At 42.2% G+C, this 14,573-nt stretch overlaps 1 protein-coding gene across 5 annotated transcripts in view; it reads right to left on the bottom strand.

Moving 5' to 3' along the window:
* The window catches only part of PBX3 (PBX homeobox 3), a 229,881-nt gene extending 217,478 nt beyond the window's left edge, over nt 1-12,403 (bottom strand). The window contains exons 1-3 of one of the 5 annotated variants that reach the window (XM_067040719.1): nt 12,130-12,361; nt 11,118-11,191; nt 6,903-6,989 (exon numbers count right to left, since the gene is read on the bottom strand). Coding sequence is in view for 3 of the 5 variants with exons in the window: in XM_059073115.2 (XP_058929098.1) it covers nt 11,118-11,191; nt 12,130-12,329 (274 nt within the window). In the remaining 2 variants the exon portion in view is untranslated. Of the gene's footprint in view, nt 1-6,902; nt 6,990-11,117; nt 11,192-11,448; nt 11,859-12,129 lie in introns of those variants that run through there. The other 4 variants (XM_067040720.1, XM_059073115.2, XM_059073114.2 and 1 more) reach the window with 4 other exon arrangements.
* Nucleotides 12,404-14,573: the final 2,170 nt, after the last annotated feature.

Genomic DNA, 14,573 nt, shown 5'->3' on the forward strand with positions numbered 1-14,573 from the left:
GGATGAGAGGGCCACAAAAACACTTAATTCATTGCCCACAAAATTATGTTCCCCCTTTTCTTAAACAGCATCTGTTTTGTGAAGCTATATTCATAGAAAATCCCCAAATCAACAATTAGAAGCATATGTAAATGTGCGATTACAGTTCTTTTTCTTTCATTGACAACTTCTCCTTTTTTGCTTGCATGAAGAGTAGAGGATGATATGATAAATGCCTCACTGTTCCAATTCCCTTGCACAACAAATAGGAAGTACATTTGGCAGTGCCACTGAAACTGCCAGCCCACCAGCCAGGAGGAAGCCATTCTCCTCTGCTCTATCTAGCCACTGCAGCACCATCACTAGAGGCCACTTTAACAACAGAGAAGCTAAAGTCAATTGTTTCTTCAGTGAATAGGCTTCTGTTCTCCAGCATATATTTACTGAGGCATTTAGGGAAGATTTTTGCCATTAAACTGAAGTCTGTAAAACATGGTTGTCTACAAATATTTACGCTAGTGCTGACCACAGCTCTGCTGCCACTCAGTGTCACTTTGGACCTGACCACATTTTTTTACGCTCAGGTTTTGCCACCCTCTTTGAATCATCAATTTCCACTACTTTCTTGGCCCAAGCTGAGAGATTCTGCCGCCACCTCTGAAGCAAGGAGAGCCTCGGCTGCCACTCGCTCCAGAGCCACGGGCAAATTACTTAACCTCTGTCAGTTTCCTCATCCACAAACTGTGAATTAAAATGCATACCTTGGAGGTTGCTGCAAATTTAAGAAACATTACGTCATCTGCATTATATGAATTTTTTTCTCAAAGAGTATACTAATTTTTAAATCTCCAAGTGTGAATTTTTACTTTAATTTTTTTTTTAATTTTTTTTTTTAATGCATGAAAAGCACCTAGCACAATGCCTGGCACACAGATGGTACTGTGTGAATGGTAGTAGTTTTTATTGCTATCATTATTAAATGAATGAAATCTTCTGAAAGGGAGAGTGACCCTTGTCTTTCCAGGTTGCTACATCAAAACTCAGCAAATTATAACTGCTTAAGGAGGAATAGGTTGAGAATTTCTATAGCTTAGCCATAAATTCTAACAGTTAAAATTGAAAGAGAAAACTTTATGAGAACTTATCCTTTTTCTCACATTACAATGGTTGACAGCTACTTTTTTAATTGGAAAAATGTTCATATTTCTATAATAATTCACTCACGGTATAGCAGTCAATTAAGTACAAACTTTAAACTCCCAATTTTCGAGTTAAAACAAAGCATACACATTGATCATAGTTTTCTAGAAAGCACTATTAGATATCCAGCCAATACTTTGTAAATTAGAAATTTTAAGTGACATCATAATCATGGTAATTAAAAAATAATGATAATCCGTCAAAAAAGGAATTAATTGGTTTAATGTTAGAAAGTATAACATTATTAGACTGATTATACTGAAAGGAAGAAATATTTTCTTTATTAAACACAAAAATGTCATAAATTCAGGTAAAGCAAAATTAGTTCATATTCTATAAACATAACTTCACTTCCATCACTTCATCTTCTGGCATTCCGTTTCTGTACTCGGTCAGAGTCAAAAGGTCAGGAACCACGAAGTCAGTAAGTTCCTAAGGATATCCTCACTATCACATCACTGCTCTAACAAGTGGTGAGCAGGAGGAAATTCAGACAAGTCAAGCACCCACACCCCATACACAGTTAAAAGAATTTCCTTCATTTTTTTCCTCTACTGATTCCAAAGAAGTATGACGAGAAAAACTGGAGGGTTCTCACTTATTTGAATAACAAGTGAAAATCTAAAAATACCTTCACAGTATGTTATTACCAACTATATCAGTGGGTTTTATAGTGACAGCCCTGTGCTATAATTTCTGAGAAAACCTCAACATAAAGCTCCATAAACCCAACCATTCCTGTAATGTATCGCCTTATCTAGCACACAATCATTTCAAACACAACTTTTCATGTTAGTATAATTTGTTCAAAAATGGTAATAAATACATCCTTGAAGCCAGAGAAATCATTGCACAATCTACTATAACTTGTTCTTACCAGTACTGACAGTTAATCCTCAACCCAAGATCCGGTGTAGAATATTCCAATATCACTTGGTTTAATTAAAGATATTCATTATACACATACCTTTTAATGGACCAACACTCCCAATCAACATTATAAATAATCTGGGCCAACTGCAGAGTAATGTCTGTGAACAATTATCACAAAACTAAAACATGGATGGCTGTCAGTTGGTGGCAGAGTTCTTGCTTTCATAATAAATATAAAATCAATTTCCTGTTCTAGTTCCTATTCCAAGTTGAAAATGATATATCTGACTATGAATTCCAACTACCTTCATCCTTAGGGGGTTTTGGGGTTTTTGTTTTTTTTTTTAAAGAAGAGAGGAGAAAAGAAAGAAACTTATGAGACCACCTAAGTCAATTCTTCCTCATTTGAGGGCACTTGGATAGTAAAAGTTTCTACATAATGTGCACATATGAGCTTGCCATTTCACACATATATATATTTTAATGCTGTGATTTCCCCCATCAAATGCCACTCAAGTATTTCAAAAGTCCCTCCCATAATTCCACTATAAATTCCTATTTACAAAGGCTCAGTACATCTGATAGTAGTTACCTTTCATTTAAAAAATAATAATATGCAGTTTCAAAAGCTTTTTGTTCCCATCTCAATCAAAAATAACTTATGTTTTAAATGAAATTTTGCAAGTAATCAAAGACTAATGAAGACTCATTGATTTAACTAGTTAAGGAAGTCTGAGAAGGGAACGAGAATTTAAAGCAACCAAGTATTTCATTTAGAAGAGCAGCTAACGTGTAGGTACACTAAGTCCTCTTCACTAAGAAATGCAATCAGGACTCTTGTCTCAGGAGAGACTCTCATCCCCCTCTGTGTGCACATTCCTGACTCCCACTAACATTAACAAGCACCATACATGCACTCGGGGGAGATGCCAGCCTTGGTAGTATGTATGCATGGCAGCTGTGGTGACTAATCCATATGGCTCTGAAGAGAAGTTATGGTTTGTTGGGTCTAGAGGCACAGCTACAGTGGTGGAATTCAGACACTAGAAGCAAGCCTCAATCTGAATGCTTGATCCAAACCCTCTCCTGTCTAACCATACCTCAGATTGTAGTTAAGCCTCGGTTTGGAAATTCTATCCCTAGCGTGGTTTACACAGGTAGAAGTTCCATATTTGAGGAAACCTTAATTTTTTCACAGGCCCAGAGTTCTGTCCTCCTCCCCATCCACCACTCCTATCCCAGCATTCACTCATGCATTTCCCCACAATATATAGGAAATCACATAGTAGCTTTATAGAGAGACAAATCAAGAAAAGGCCTGGCTTAAACCGCAAAAGCAAAATCAGAATTAAGTATGAAACTCCACCTTCAACACAAATATCAAAAATATAGTAATCTTAACGCAAGAGATATATGCTGAAATGTAAATTCTACAGGTTGTGTAAAGGGCAGAATTTAACCATTAATTCTATTTCTTCCCAGCAATTAGAATTAGGTTCTTAAGTCAGAGTCTTAATGCTCATTTAATATAGTTTCCTGAAGCCCAATTCAACAACTTCTTCATCCTTTCCAAAGAAGAAAATATTCTTATGAAGTTCAGTTTATACTGAAGACATGGGTGCATAAGCACACATACAAGTTTACACTTCTGAAAAGAAGTGATAACAGTTCACTAGCCATTTTGCTGAAATTGGGCTTTAGAAAAAAAAACTAGATGACACAAAATTCTTAGTATACTATCATATATAGAGAACACAATGAAAACTTCGTATTTGTTATCTCCAGTTAGGTCAGTTAATATTCAGAAAAATTCTTTAATATTACATCTAAATAATCATGGGGGGAAAAAAAAATCCACCAATGTTCTAGAAGCTTCTGGAGACCTTTCAATCAATTTTATTTATATGCAAAACCAAGAGAAACTTAAAAAAAAAAAAAAAAAAAAAAAACACAAAGCTCCTCCTGATGCTAAAGCTCTCAATTTACTGACAGGCAAATGGCTTCATGCTGCCACTTAATCTCATTTCTTGCATAATGCCCTCTAATTAGCATATCAAAGTGAATTAATACTTCTAGGGCATTAGCAATGGGGAAATCTGCTCCAGGCTCACAATAGCAGTTAAGAGAGAGCCAAGAAATCCTCAAAAACACCACAAACCACTTTGCATTGCAAAACTGTTCAATTTATTTATCCTCTCTCTCTAAACACTTTTACCGCACACTGTTTTACTACTGTTCACCAAACAAAATGATAATTGCCAAAGTTACCAGCATCTGTAATGCCTGTTTAGAATCTTAATTTAGATTATGTTGCAGATAATTTCTATATGCAACCATTTGTTCTATTATAAATGTTAATATAGAAACAGAGGAAATGTTGACATTCTCAATTAGTTAATTTGAATTTGAAATAAAATTTTATGGGATTTTAAAATTTATTAATTTTTTAATGTAAAAAGCCACCTGCTGGACTCTGATGCATAAGAAATATGCTTTGAAAACTGATGTATCACATAAAACAAAACAAAACAAAAAAATCATTTTGCCATAACATATGTTGAGTCTCCCAAATAATGGTTTAAACATTGTGAGGAATCATCGGCATTAAATGGATACATTGTATGCCAAGTTCTCATTAATATGATCATGCAAAAAGGGTTATTGTTCAAAACAGCTTAACATTTGTAAAGCACTTAAATTGAAGAAAACAAGTACAAAACTTTAAACAATTATTTTTATCCATAATCACTTTTAACCATTTTCAGTCCAAATGAGTTACTATCATGTAGATATAGTCAGTTAAAAAAAAAAAATGCTATGCCAATTCAACTTAACACATCCTATCACACCAATTATTTTTACTAGACATACACTCAAATTTTAGTACCAAAGCAAACTACCCTTACTATCAAAAACTACAAACATCTTATATTTATGGAATACGTCTATTTTTAAAATAACAATAAAGAAGAGATTCTGGTTACTATTCTGCCTACAAAGGGGGTAATTAGAATCAAGTGTTGAAGATTAATGAAATTTATTTTCAAATATGTTCTGTATTTAAAGGTATAAAAAGATGGGTTTTTTTCAGTGGCTCATTCAAGCATTTCCTGCTAATTTATTTGCTAAATATAACACTATCACATAGCTGTGATAGCAATTTGTGTGTTTGATTAACTTCTATAACTTTGTAAAAAATCTTTTAGCCAGATTTTTAAAACTTTGACCAATTCACACTACATAGTGATATAAATTATTTACTCTCTTCATACGAAAAGACTCAAATGGCCTACTGAAGTAGAGCAAATGCTTGAAAAGGTCAACATGGGAGGGGGGTGTGCAAGCTTTGTTAGTCAGTTACTACCTAAATCATGCTGATCACACTGATAAATGGCTAAAACACAAGCCTGCTGAGAAAACAAATAAAACATAATTCTCATAGTGACAATATTGAAGTAATAAATACCTAAAGTCGCTCACGTGTACACAGAGGAAAAATAGTCTAAAAATCCTTATTTAACTTGATGTGTTTGCTGCTGATGTGTTAAGTATTTAGTCTGAATAGATACCTCAATGGTATGAGTACAAAATAAAGTGATGACTGATTTAGGGTGTGGTTCATGAAATGTGGTTTTCATTCTTCATAGCTGTACTTCATGGAACTTCATCCTACACAATGCCACCATAAACTATCAAAATATACATAATCCAAATAAAACATTAAACTTAAATGTCTTGGAAGTAGCCATTTACAAAATTTGTAAACAGAAATCTAAAAGTACAAGCAAAATTAATTAAAAGGAAAAGGATCCTTACATGAAAGATATACACAGATATATTTTATGAAAGCTTGTGAACCAATGTGTTCTTTGAGGCAAGGCAAGGCTTCCTTTGCCACTGTATTAATATATTTCTGATTCAGAATAAAATTATGTAAATTAGTATAATAAAATAACATAGTAAAGTCCCAAATAAAAACCAGAACTACACAAATCTATAATAAAATGAAGTCCACTAAAACTGAGGCATGAAATAATTACTTGCACAGATCAAGTTAGTATTGATAATAGGGTTCAATATCCTTTTACTGGGGGAAAAAAAAAAGGGTTGGAAGACAGGTCCATACTTTAAAGATAATACCTGCTTGATACTTTAGACCATGAAGTTCCAAACCAGTCGAAAAGTAAGATATTTTTTTCTAAGTTGTCTATGAACGTATTACATGTATTGTCTTCTAAGGATGGGAGAGGAAGAGTAAAGAAAGTTAGAAAAACATCACTCTTTTACATCCTCCCTCAAAACTTCCTTAAAAAGCTCCAGTAAGTTAAACAAATCTATAAAAATAGAAAACAAAAAATATTCTTAAATTGCTCTGAGGAAAAATTTGTAATAAAGCAATACAATTTATGACATTTCCAAGATAAACTAACTTTGTATTTTTTTCTGTTTAAGCATTTAATATTTCCAGTGTAAACAAGCCATAATGTCTAAAACTGATATGAAATTTACAACGTTAAAGGTGCATTAAAATTTGCTTCAAAATAATTTTGAAAGGGTGGGAGTTACAGAGAACCCAGATTGGCCAAGTGTTGCTAACTGCTGAAGATGGGCAGTGAGTTCATGGGGATTCAAGTTTCTCTTTTCTATGTATAGTTTACATTTGAAGTTGTTCATAATAGAAAGTTTTTTAAAACTAGAAAATAAGTTCACAAAAACACAAAAATGAATCATGTATGGAACAGTGCATTTGTCTTTAAAACTTTGGAACAAATAACGATAACTATATTGGAAGTATCTCAAGAGCAACTTAAAACAATGTACACAACATATATAATAATGTTTAGACTCACATATAACAGTTTTCACCTTTCTTGTTAAGTTTTCACTTGATGGAATATTTGGGCTTTATATACTGGGAATTGAAGAATTACATGGCACTGTACAAAGAAAAATGAACAAATTTTTATATTGAAGCATTAAAATAAAAGAAAACAGACCAGAAAAAGACACCATGAGTCTCTAAACCTTTAGAGTCAGAATTAAATAGAGAGGTGTTGACTGAGAGTACTGCCCTACCCCTCTGAAAGCTAGTCACACTTACAGCAGTAAAGATAAAAGGTTTAATCATATAAATCATATTCTAAATGCATATAAAAACTCACAGGCTACCTTCTTGATCCAGTTTTGATATGTAAAATCCTATGACTCTTTCTAGGGAGGGTTCCTTTAAAAGGAAAGCATTTTTAATAGTAATTTCCTTCTTCTCCTTAAACATAAAAAATACTTCAACCAGCCCAACCAGGCAAGCAGGCCTTTCTCTTCCCCTGCGGACACCTCCTGCAGTAGAGAAGTTCATTAAGTTTTATGATCTTCCCAAGTCAGTCCTGCTTATATGCCTCACAAAGGCCACAAATCTGGCAAACCATCATGTATGCCATTAGACATTACTAGTAAATGAATGCTATTTAGGGTTTGTGGTGTCAATAAATCAGAGTTTGGTTGGCAGCTATCAATATGGAGTATTTTAACCTATCGTTTAGAAAGGAAAAGGTTATGTTGATTTTTTTTAATACACAACATTTTTTAACAATATGACTCAGATTATATACTGTTGAACTTTCATTTTAAAATTTTTTAAATACATTTTTTTCTCAAAAAGAGCCATTTTCTTCATTCAAACTCTCATAATTAAGGGCTCTGGAAAGAAGACAGATTTATGAGGATGGAATCCTCTCACAGAGTACTTCAACAATCAAGATTAAGGTGGCCAGAAAGATGTGAGGGAATGCCCCCAAAGAAGTATGTAGATGAGGAGACCTCATAGCATCACAGATATTTAATGAGAGATAGATGGTAAAATATGGCTAAAAAAAAAAAGAGAGAGAGAAAGAAATCTTAACATATCAACAATTACCTCACTGGTTGCTTACTTAGTTTAAAATGGACAAATATCTTGTTTTAAAGCCTGTAACTTTCAGGTGCTTTCAAAATGCATAAATACCGAAATTCAACAATGACAGATATTTCTGCCCCAAAATAACTGTATGAAAAATTTTATAAAAGAACACATTTTCAAGAAAAAGCAAGCATCTCATAGTATACTTTTCCTACCTCTGAACAAGAAAAAAATATAATTGTGGTAGATTACTCATTTATACGTCAGAAGGGAAAAATACCTTTCCGTACTTGTTAGGAGAGGAAAAAGATGTTTTGCAAACTAAATCCCTCATGTGCATCAGAACTTGCAATGCTCACTGCCTGATCAGAAGCCTCAAAATCTACTGGCAGATCTACAAATACGTGGATTTTTTTTTAATGATTTTGTCTTATTTTAGAAAAAGCACAACTGAAATGACATTATCCATTGAAATGACAGCTTTACCCCCCATCTCCCCACTAGTCAACCCCCTACCCCTCTATTGTGCAGGATAGAGTCATCACGTAATGTTCCCAGTTTCTATTACAAATGACTAGGTAAACTTTCTCTAGGTTATAGAGAATTAATCTTTGGATACTATGTTATTAGATTTAATAAAATGATTTTTTAAAAGCATTACGCAATATACATTATATCCTACGGTGCTTATTTTATAAGTTCACTGTTTCCAAAGCATGACTGTGGGAACAGATTGGGGGTGTGGGGGGAGGCCTGGAATTTGCTGCCCCAATTTCTTTGCTTCGGTAACACTAATGTCTACACAGCTGTTTTATTTCAAATCAAGGATTCCCAGTCCAGCGTCCCTGTCTCCTTCTAAGACTAGTTTTGGAGTGAGGTGGAGCTATGGGTAGCTGGGGAGAAAGGAAAGCAGAGAAAGAGCTTCACCCCCATCAATCATTCAGTACTTAAATCCCGTCCCTCTCGAGCTCAGAGAGGCTGGCAGGAAGATGCCTCTGCCCAAAGACAGCCGCCTTTACTCTTTGTCGGCTGTTGGCTTTTTACAAAAGAGATAACATGCAAACTTGGATCCGCTGGCCAAAGCACAAAAAGAGGATCTAATTTACAAGTTATCACTGAAAGCCTCACAAACAATTTTCAAAACACAAAAATTTCTTTTGTCAGCTACCTCTTGCTTCTTAAACAGCAAGCGCCCTGCCAAAGCTCTCTCTGCCAGTAATCCCAGACTCTGAAAAGGCTTGTTTCTTTTTGTAACTCACCTTTGACATGAGGTTGACTATACTTTCCTTTCAGATTGGTGTAACTAAGTCTTGTGCAAATAAGCAGCTAGAGGACTTACACTTCCTAATTGAATTCTGCCTGCTGCTAAATGTCTAAACAAGAAAAGCAGTTTGCTGGGTTTGGTTCTCAAGCTAGCTAGGCCGAAACTTTAAAAAGGCAAAATAATAAATACAAGTCATGAGGAGGGGGTGAGAGGGGAGGGACATCAATCCCCTCTCCTAGTAATATAAAGCCGTATAAAGTTGAATCAATCTTAATACTCACAACATAGTCAATACCCCAGTGCTTAGCTGTCAGCAGAAACTGAAGTGGAGCCCTGATAGCAAGAAAACCCTTGGACATTAAGCAACATAATTTACTGAGAATTACGCACTTTTAGGCTTCTAAACTAAGAATCTTCAAGATTTAATGCTTGATGTCTCATTTTATACTCAGATAAAAATTAGCTACGTTTTAAATCACAGTGCTTTCTAAAGGTACCTAAAAATCAACAGAGTAAAAGTTAGTAATTTTAAATGCCCGTGGTTTTCAAAATGTAAAATACATCTTAAAAACAATCACTCAACATTAAGAAACCATGCATACTATGTGAATGAAAAGCAGGAAAAGCACTCTTTAAGGCTCTCAATATTTGCTGTTAATTATGGTTTTAGCATGTATTTTAAGAGACAGCAATAACCCCTCACCTTTTATTGATTTCTTTTAGGATCAGAATAGAATTGCAGAGTGAAAAATCTGTTTAAAAGGAGGGCAACTCTCCTACTAACTAACAATTATATACAGTGTGCTATTATGTGTACACTCAATTTAAACACAATCACATTTAACCTTTTAAATATCTCCACTTAAATACTGATATAGCCTGGACTTTAACTTTCTTTTCTCTTGCCAACTTAAAAAATGGCAACTTTATAATACTGTATACCCAGCATACATACATACACACACACACACACGCACACACACACACACGCACACACACACACACTTGTTCACCATATACAGGAAAGATAATGCCAAATAGGACCTAAAACATCTAGATTAAATCTCTAATTCCACTTGAGTCGCTACTATCACCTCAAGACTAAAATATCTTCAATTTTAAAAAGTCTAACAAGGAAACTAAGTTGAAATGAATTGTCAGAAATTTGTCTAATATGTATTTGTAGTTTTCATTCCAGCACTTCTGTAAAAGCTGTCTCCTCATATATTCCCTGCCTTGAACACTTCAAAAATTGCTCAACCTTCACCTGTGGACCTTTCTCTATTTCATAAAATATATTAAGCATGCTTACAATGTAACGACTTTAAGCATAAAATTTAATAAAAGTATTAATAGATGTAATAAATACATTGTATATGCCTAAACATATCATTACCCTTCCTGCTTCTTAAAAGTAGTATTCCCAACTAAAACACTAATTCAAACATATGCTACTGGGGTCTGTTCAATTGCATCTATTCTTCTATCTGTGGAACTGAAGCTTAAGGCTAAGTAAACAAAGTTCGGGATATGCTTCTCCCCGGGTCTCGGTCCCTGGCATCCAGTCTCCCGTTGCTCCTTTTAAAAACTGACACAAACAAGGCGAAAGGAGCACGAAAGGGTGGCAGGCGCTCCCGGCCCCCTCCCCGCCTGCAGCCAGGGGTGGCCGCCTGGGGACTGCGACCCAGCCCCGTCCGCATCTACACTTCATTTTACACAAGGAGCGGAATTAAGAAATCGAATCCAGATTTATTGCAGTTTTTTCTCACGATCAGGAGGTGGAAAGGAAAGAATGATCAAAGATGGCGGTGCCCAAAAGCAGCAGCTCTCAACTGGAGAGTCGAAGGAGTAGGTCGGACCCCACCTCGGGGGTCTCCGGGCCCATTGCGGGGCGCAGCGTCTTACCTGTTTTCTCTTTGATCTCACACAGGACGCTGAAGAGCGCGGGTTTCATTCTGTGACAGTTCAGAGCATGTTTCCTAAAAAACAAATAGCAAAACACAAAGGTATTAGCATCACCTATGGAAATAATATGGCGCCTTCCTTTAAGTTAGACCCAATATTTAATTCCGGCCCCCTATTTTGGAAGGCTCTTTTGAACCACCGCAAGTCAACCGAAACTCAAGTTGACTAGTTAGCGACAGCCGGCAAGCTCCGGCAGCTAAAGCTCCAGCCCGCACGAAGCGCGACCCATCTGCCCGGCAGTCAGCAGTCTCGGCCACCGCGGGACGCGAACCTGCTCGGGGAGCCGCGATCCGGGGGCAAACGGCGGCGACCCGGGGGAGGAGACGGCGTGGAGGGGCTCCTGCGTCCGCCCTCCGCCTGGGGAGCGGGCGCGGCGCGGGCGGTCGGCCGGCTGGCTGCGGCCAGCGGGCGGTGACAGCCCGGCAAAGTTTGCGAAGCGGCCCTCCCTTCCCGAGAACTTGGCCGCCCGCGCCCGGACCCGCCGGGGAACCGCCCAGCGCCCGGGCTGGGACGGCCGCCCGCACGGCGAGGTCGTCCCGCGGCCAAGCGGAGCCGGGCGCTGGGACCCTGGGCCGAGGAGAAAGTTGCACTTCCCTCAAGTGCGGCCCGGGGCCCGCTCGCGGCGGCGTGCACCCGGGTCCGGGCGGGAGGTTTGAATCCGTGCGAGGGGGCCGGGCTGCCAGAGGGCCTGACTAGGGGGCCGGGTGAGAGACACCCACAAAATCCACGCGGCACCAAGTCCGTCCCGCGCCCCGAGAGCAACTTTGCCGACACCCGCCCGCGTCGAGGGGCGCGGGGCAAGTCCCCCCGAGGCCCGGGCCGGCGGCCTGTTTTCGGAGAAAGTTCCCCACCCCGGGCTGAGGCCCCGGCCCGGGCGCCACCCCGGCCCCGACTGTGCCGCGGGCCTGTCTCCCGCACACACACAAAAGATGCTTAATGAGACGACACCAACTTTGCTTGCGCCTCGTCCAAGCTCTGGTCGGTGATGGTCATGATCTGGTGGAGGATGTCGCCGATGTCCTGCTTCCTGCCGTCGCCGTCCGCCCCTTCGTGGCCGTGCGGGGGAGGCGGCAGGGCCATGCCCCCCTGCACCGAGTGGCCCGCCAGGTTCACCCCGGCCAGAGTCTGCAGCATCCTGGATTGATCGTCCATCCCGCCGCGCGCGGGCGGGAGCGGGCGGCGGCGGCGGCTGAGGCGAAGGCTGAGGAGGCGGCGGCGGCGGCGGCGGCGGCGGCGGCGACGAGGGAGGAGAAGAAAGGGGGGGAGGGGGAGGGGGAGGCGGCCGCGCGCTCCCCGCCCGCGCGGGGAGGGGGCCGCCCGGCCGGCGGGGCCCGCGGCTCAGGCTGTGCGGACGGACGCCCGGTCTGGCTTCCGCCGCCGCCGAGGCTGAGGAGAAGCGGCGGGCGGAAGCGCCGGGCTCCGCGTCGGTGGCGGAGGCGGAGGCAGCGGCGCCCGCTGCCCTCACGCGGCCGCTGCGCCGCCTCCTCGCCGCCGCGCGCCCCGCCGGGTGGCCCCGCGCAACTTGCTCCTCAGCGCCAGCCGAGTTGCCGGGACGCCCGCCGCCCCCCGCGCCAGACTACACACTCCCTTCCCTCGGCCGCCGCCGCCGCCGCCTCCGCCGCCTCGGCCGGGCGGGATCCGAGCCCCGGCGGCCCCGGGGGAGGGAGCGGCGGCGGCGGGCGGCGGCGCAGGAGGCCGGCGGGCGGGCCGAGGGGAGCGAGGGGGGCGGAGGAGGAAAGTTTGGGAGCGGGCGGACTGGCGCGGCGGGGACGCGGAGCCCGATGGAGGGCCCCGGCGGGCAGTGCGCGGAACGGACAGCAGATTGATGGGGCGGAAGAAGTCGCCGCCGCCACAGCCGGAGCCGCGCACCCTGCCAGCAGCCGCCGCGGACCGGGCTCGAAGGCCGCTCGGCTGAGGGATTGACAGGCTGCCAGTGCCACTCACTCACTGCGGCCCCAGCGCCCAGGGGGAGGGGCGGGGGCAAGCGGGAAGGCGGGGGAGTGCTCTGTATGCCCCGCCCTCGGGGGCGGTGCGCGCGCTCATTGGGCCTGGCGCCTCCCGCCGCCGCCGCTGGCACCGCCCCCGGGCTTCGGCCCGGCCCCTCTGGCCTCCGATCCCCTGCGCCCAATAGCGCGCCACCGGATCCTCAAGTCTCATCGCGTCCTCGCCCCCCGTGATGGGCCGCCCTGGCCCGCAAACGTTGTGCCCACACCCCGATTCCTGCTCCCTAGTGTTAGCAGTCATGGGTGCCAAGAGGTGTGGACGGGACACGGGGCAACTCGCTCCAAGGCCAACCATGTGCTTCCCCGCAGCGCCATGAGCTTCACGCCTCGGACAGCGCCTGGTACACTTTCCGGCTCTTCCCTACGGGAGGTGGTATCCTCAGGGTACCCGGCCGCCCGTCCCAGGCCAATCGAGTCGCGCTCGGAGCCGAACGGGGCGGGACAGAGGCAAGAAAGGGCTGTCCCTATTGGAGCGTTCGAAAAGTCCTGGGCAGAGGCGGGGACGCAGCGCATGGTGGCCCCGCCCATCCCGTGATCACCATAGTAACCGAGAGGTCGCCGCTCAGAGTTGGCGCCAGCGCTATGGCGTTGCGCTGTCCCTCAAGAGGTGACCAGGTAAGGTGGGAGCCCGTTGTCCCGCATGCTTCATGCCTGAGCTCAGTGGATATGAGTAACATACACTTTCCCTTGAAAGAGGAGCACATGAAAATATGTCAGAGGGAAGTGGATCCGGGAGGAGGTAAAGGGCCTGACATCCAGGACTAATTAACAGTTTACAACCTTTTACACATTCTGCAATTCCTGGTAATCCAGGGACCACTCCTTCCGCAGCGTTTGCTTTTAGCCGCCTCCAGATAGACCAAAGCTGCAAATTGAGCTCTTTATTACAAAGATATGTTTATTTAAGGATAGACTGGATTCTGCTTATCAATTTACCCCACCACTATGAGTCATTTAATGTTGGTGACTCCAGCCACGGATTGTCATATATAAAACACTTTTTCTTCCATTGTACTCTGCCTACAAACGACTAAATGCTCACATTATTTGGGGGTCTAGGCTTACACCTCTTGTGGACGCTTGAGCTTTCTCTTAACCTAATTTCCCAAACAGAGCTTCAACGTATTTTCCCCATTTTAGATCCATGGAGCTCACCCTAGATGGGCCCTTTGGTTAGGTGATTCTGAAAAGTCCTCTTGTTCCTTCCCCAAACTCAGTAAGTTGTCTTACCTGAAAGCAAAAATAGGGTTATGAGATATGAAAAATTGTTCTTACTCTGCAGGGTTTAATGTAGGACAAGCAGTTCTTTACATGCCAGATGGATTCTTGGAATGAAGCAGGCTACTCAGTTCCAGGTTCTTTCCTTCATGTGTTGTGTGTACTTTTAAATACT

Source organism: Kogia breviceps, chromosome 8 (genome assembly GCF_026419965.1).
Source record: "Kogia breviceps isolate mKogBre1 chromosome 8, mKogBre1 haplotype 1, whole genome shotgun sequence".
NCBI classification, from domain to species: Eukaryota; Metazoa; Chordata; class Mammalia; order Artiodactyla; family Physeteridae; genus Kogia; species Kogia breviceps.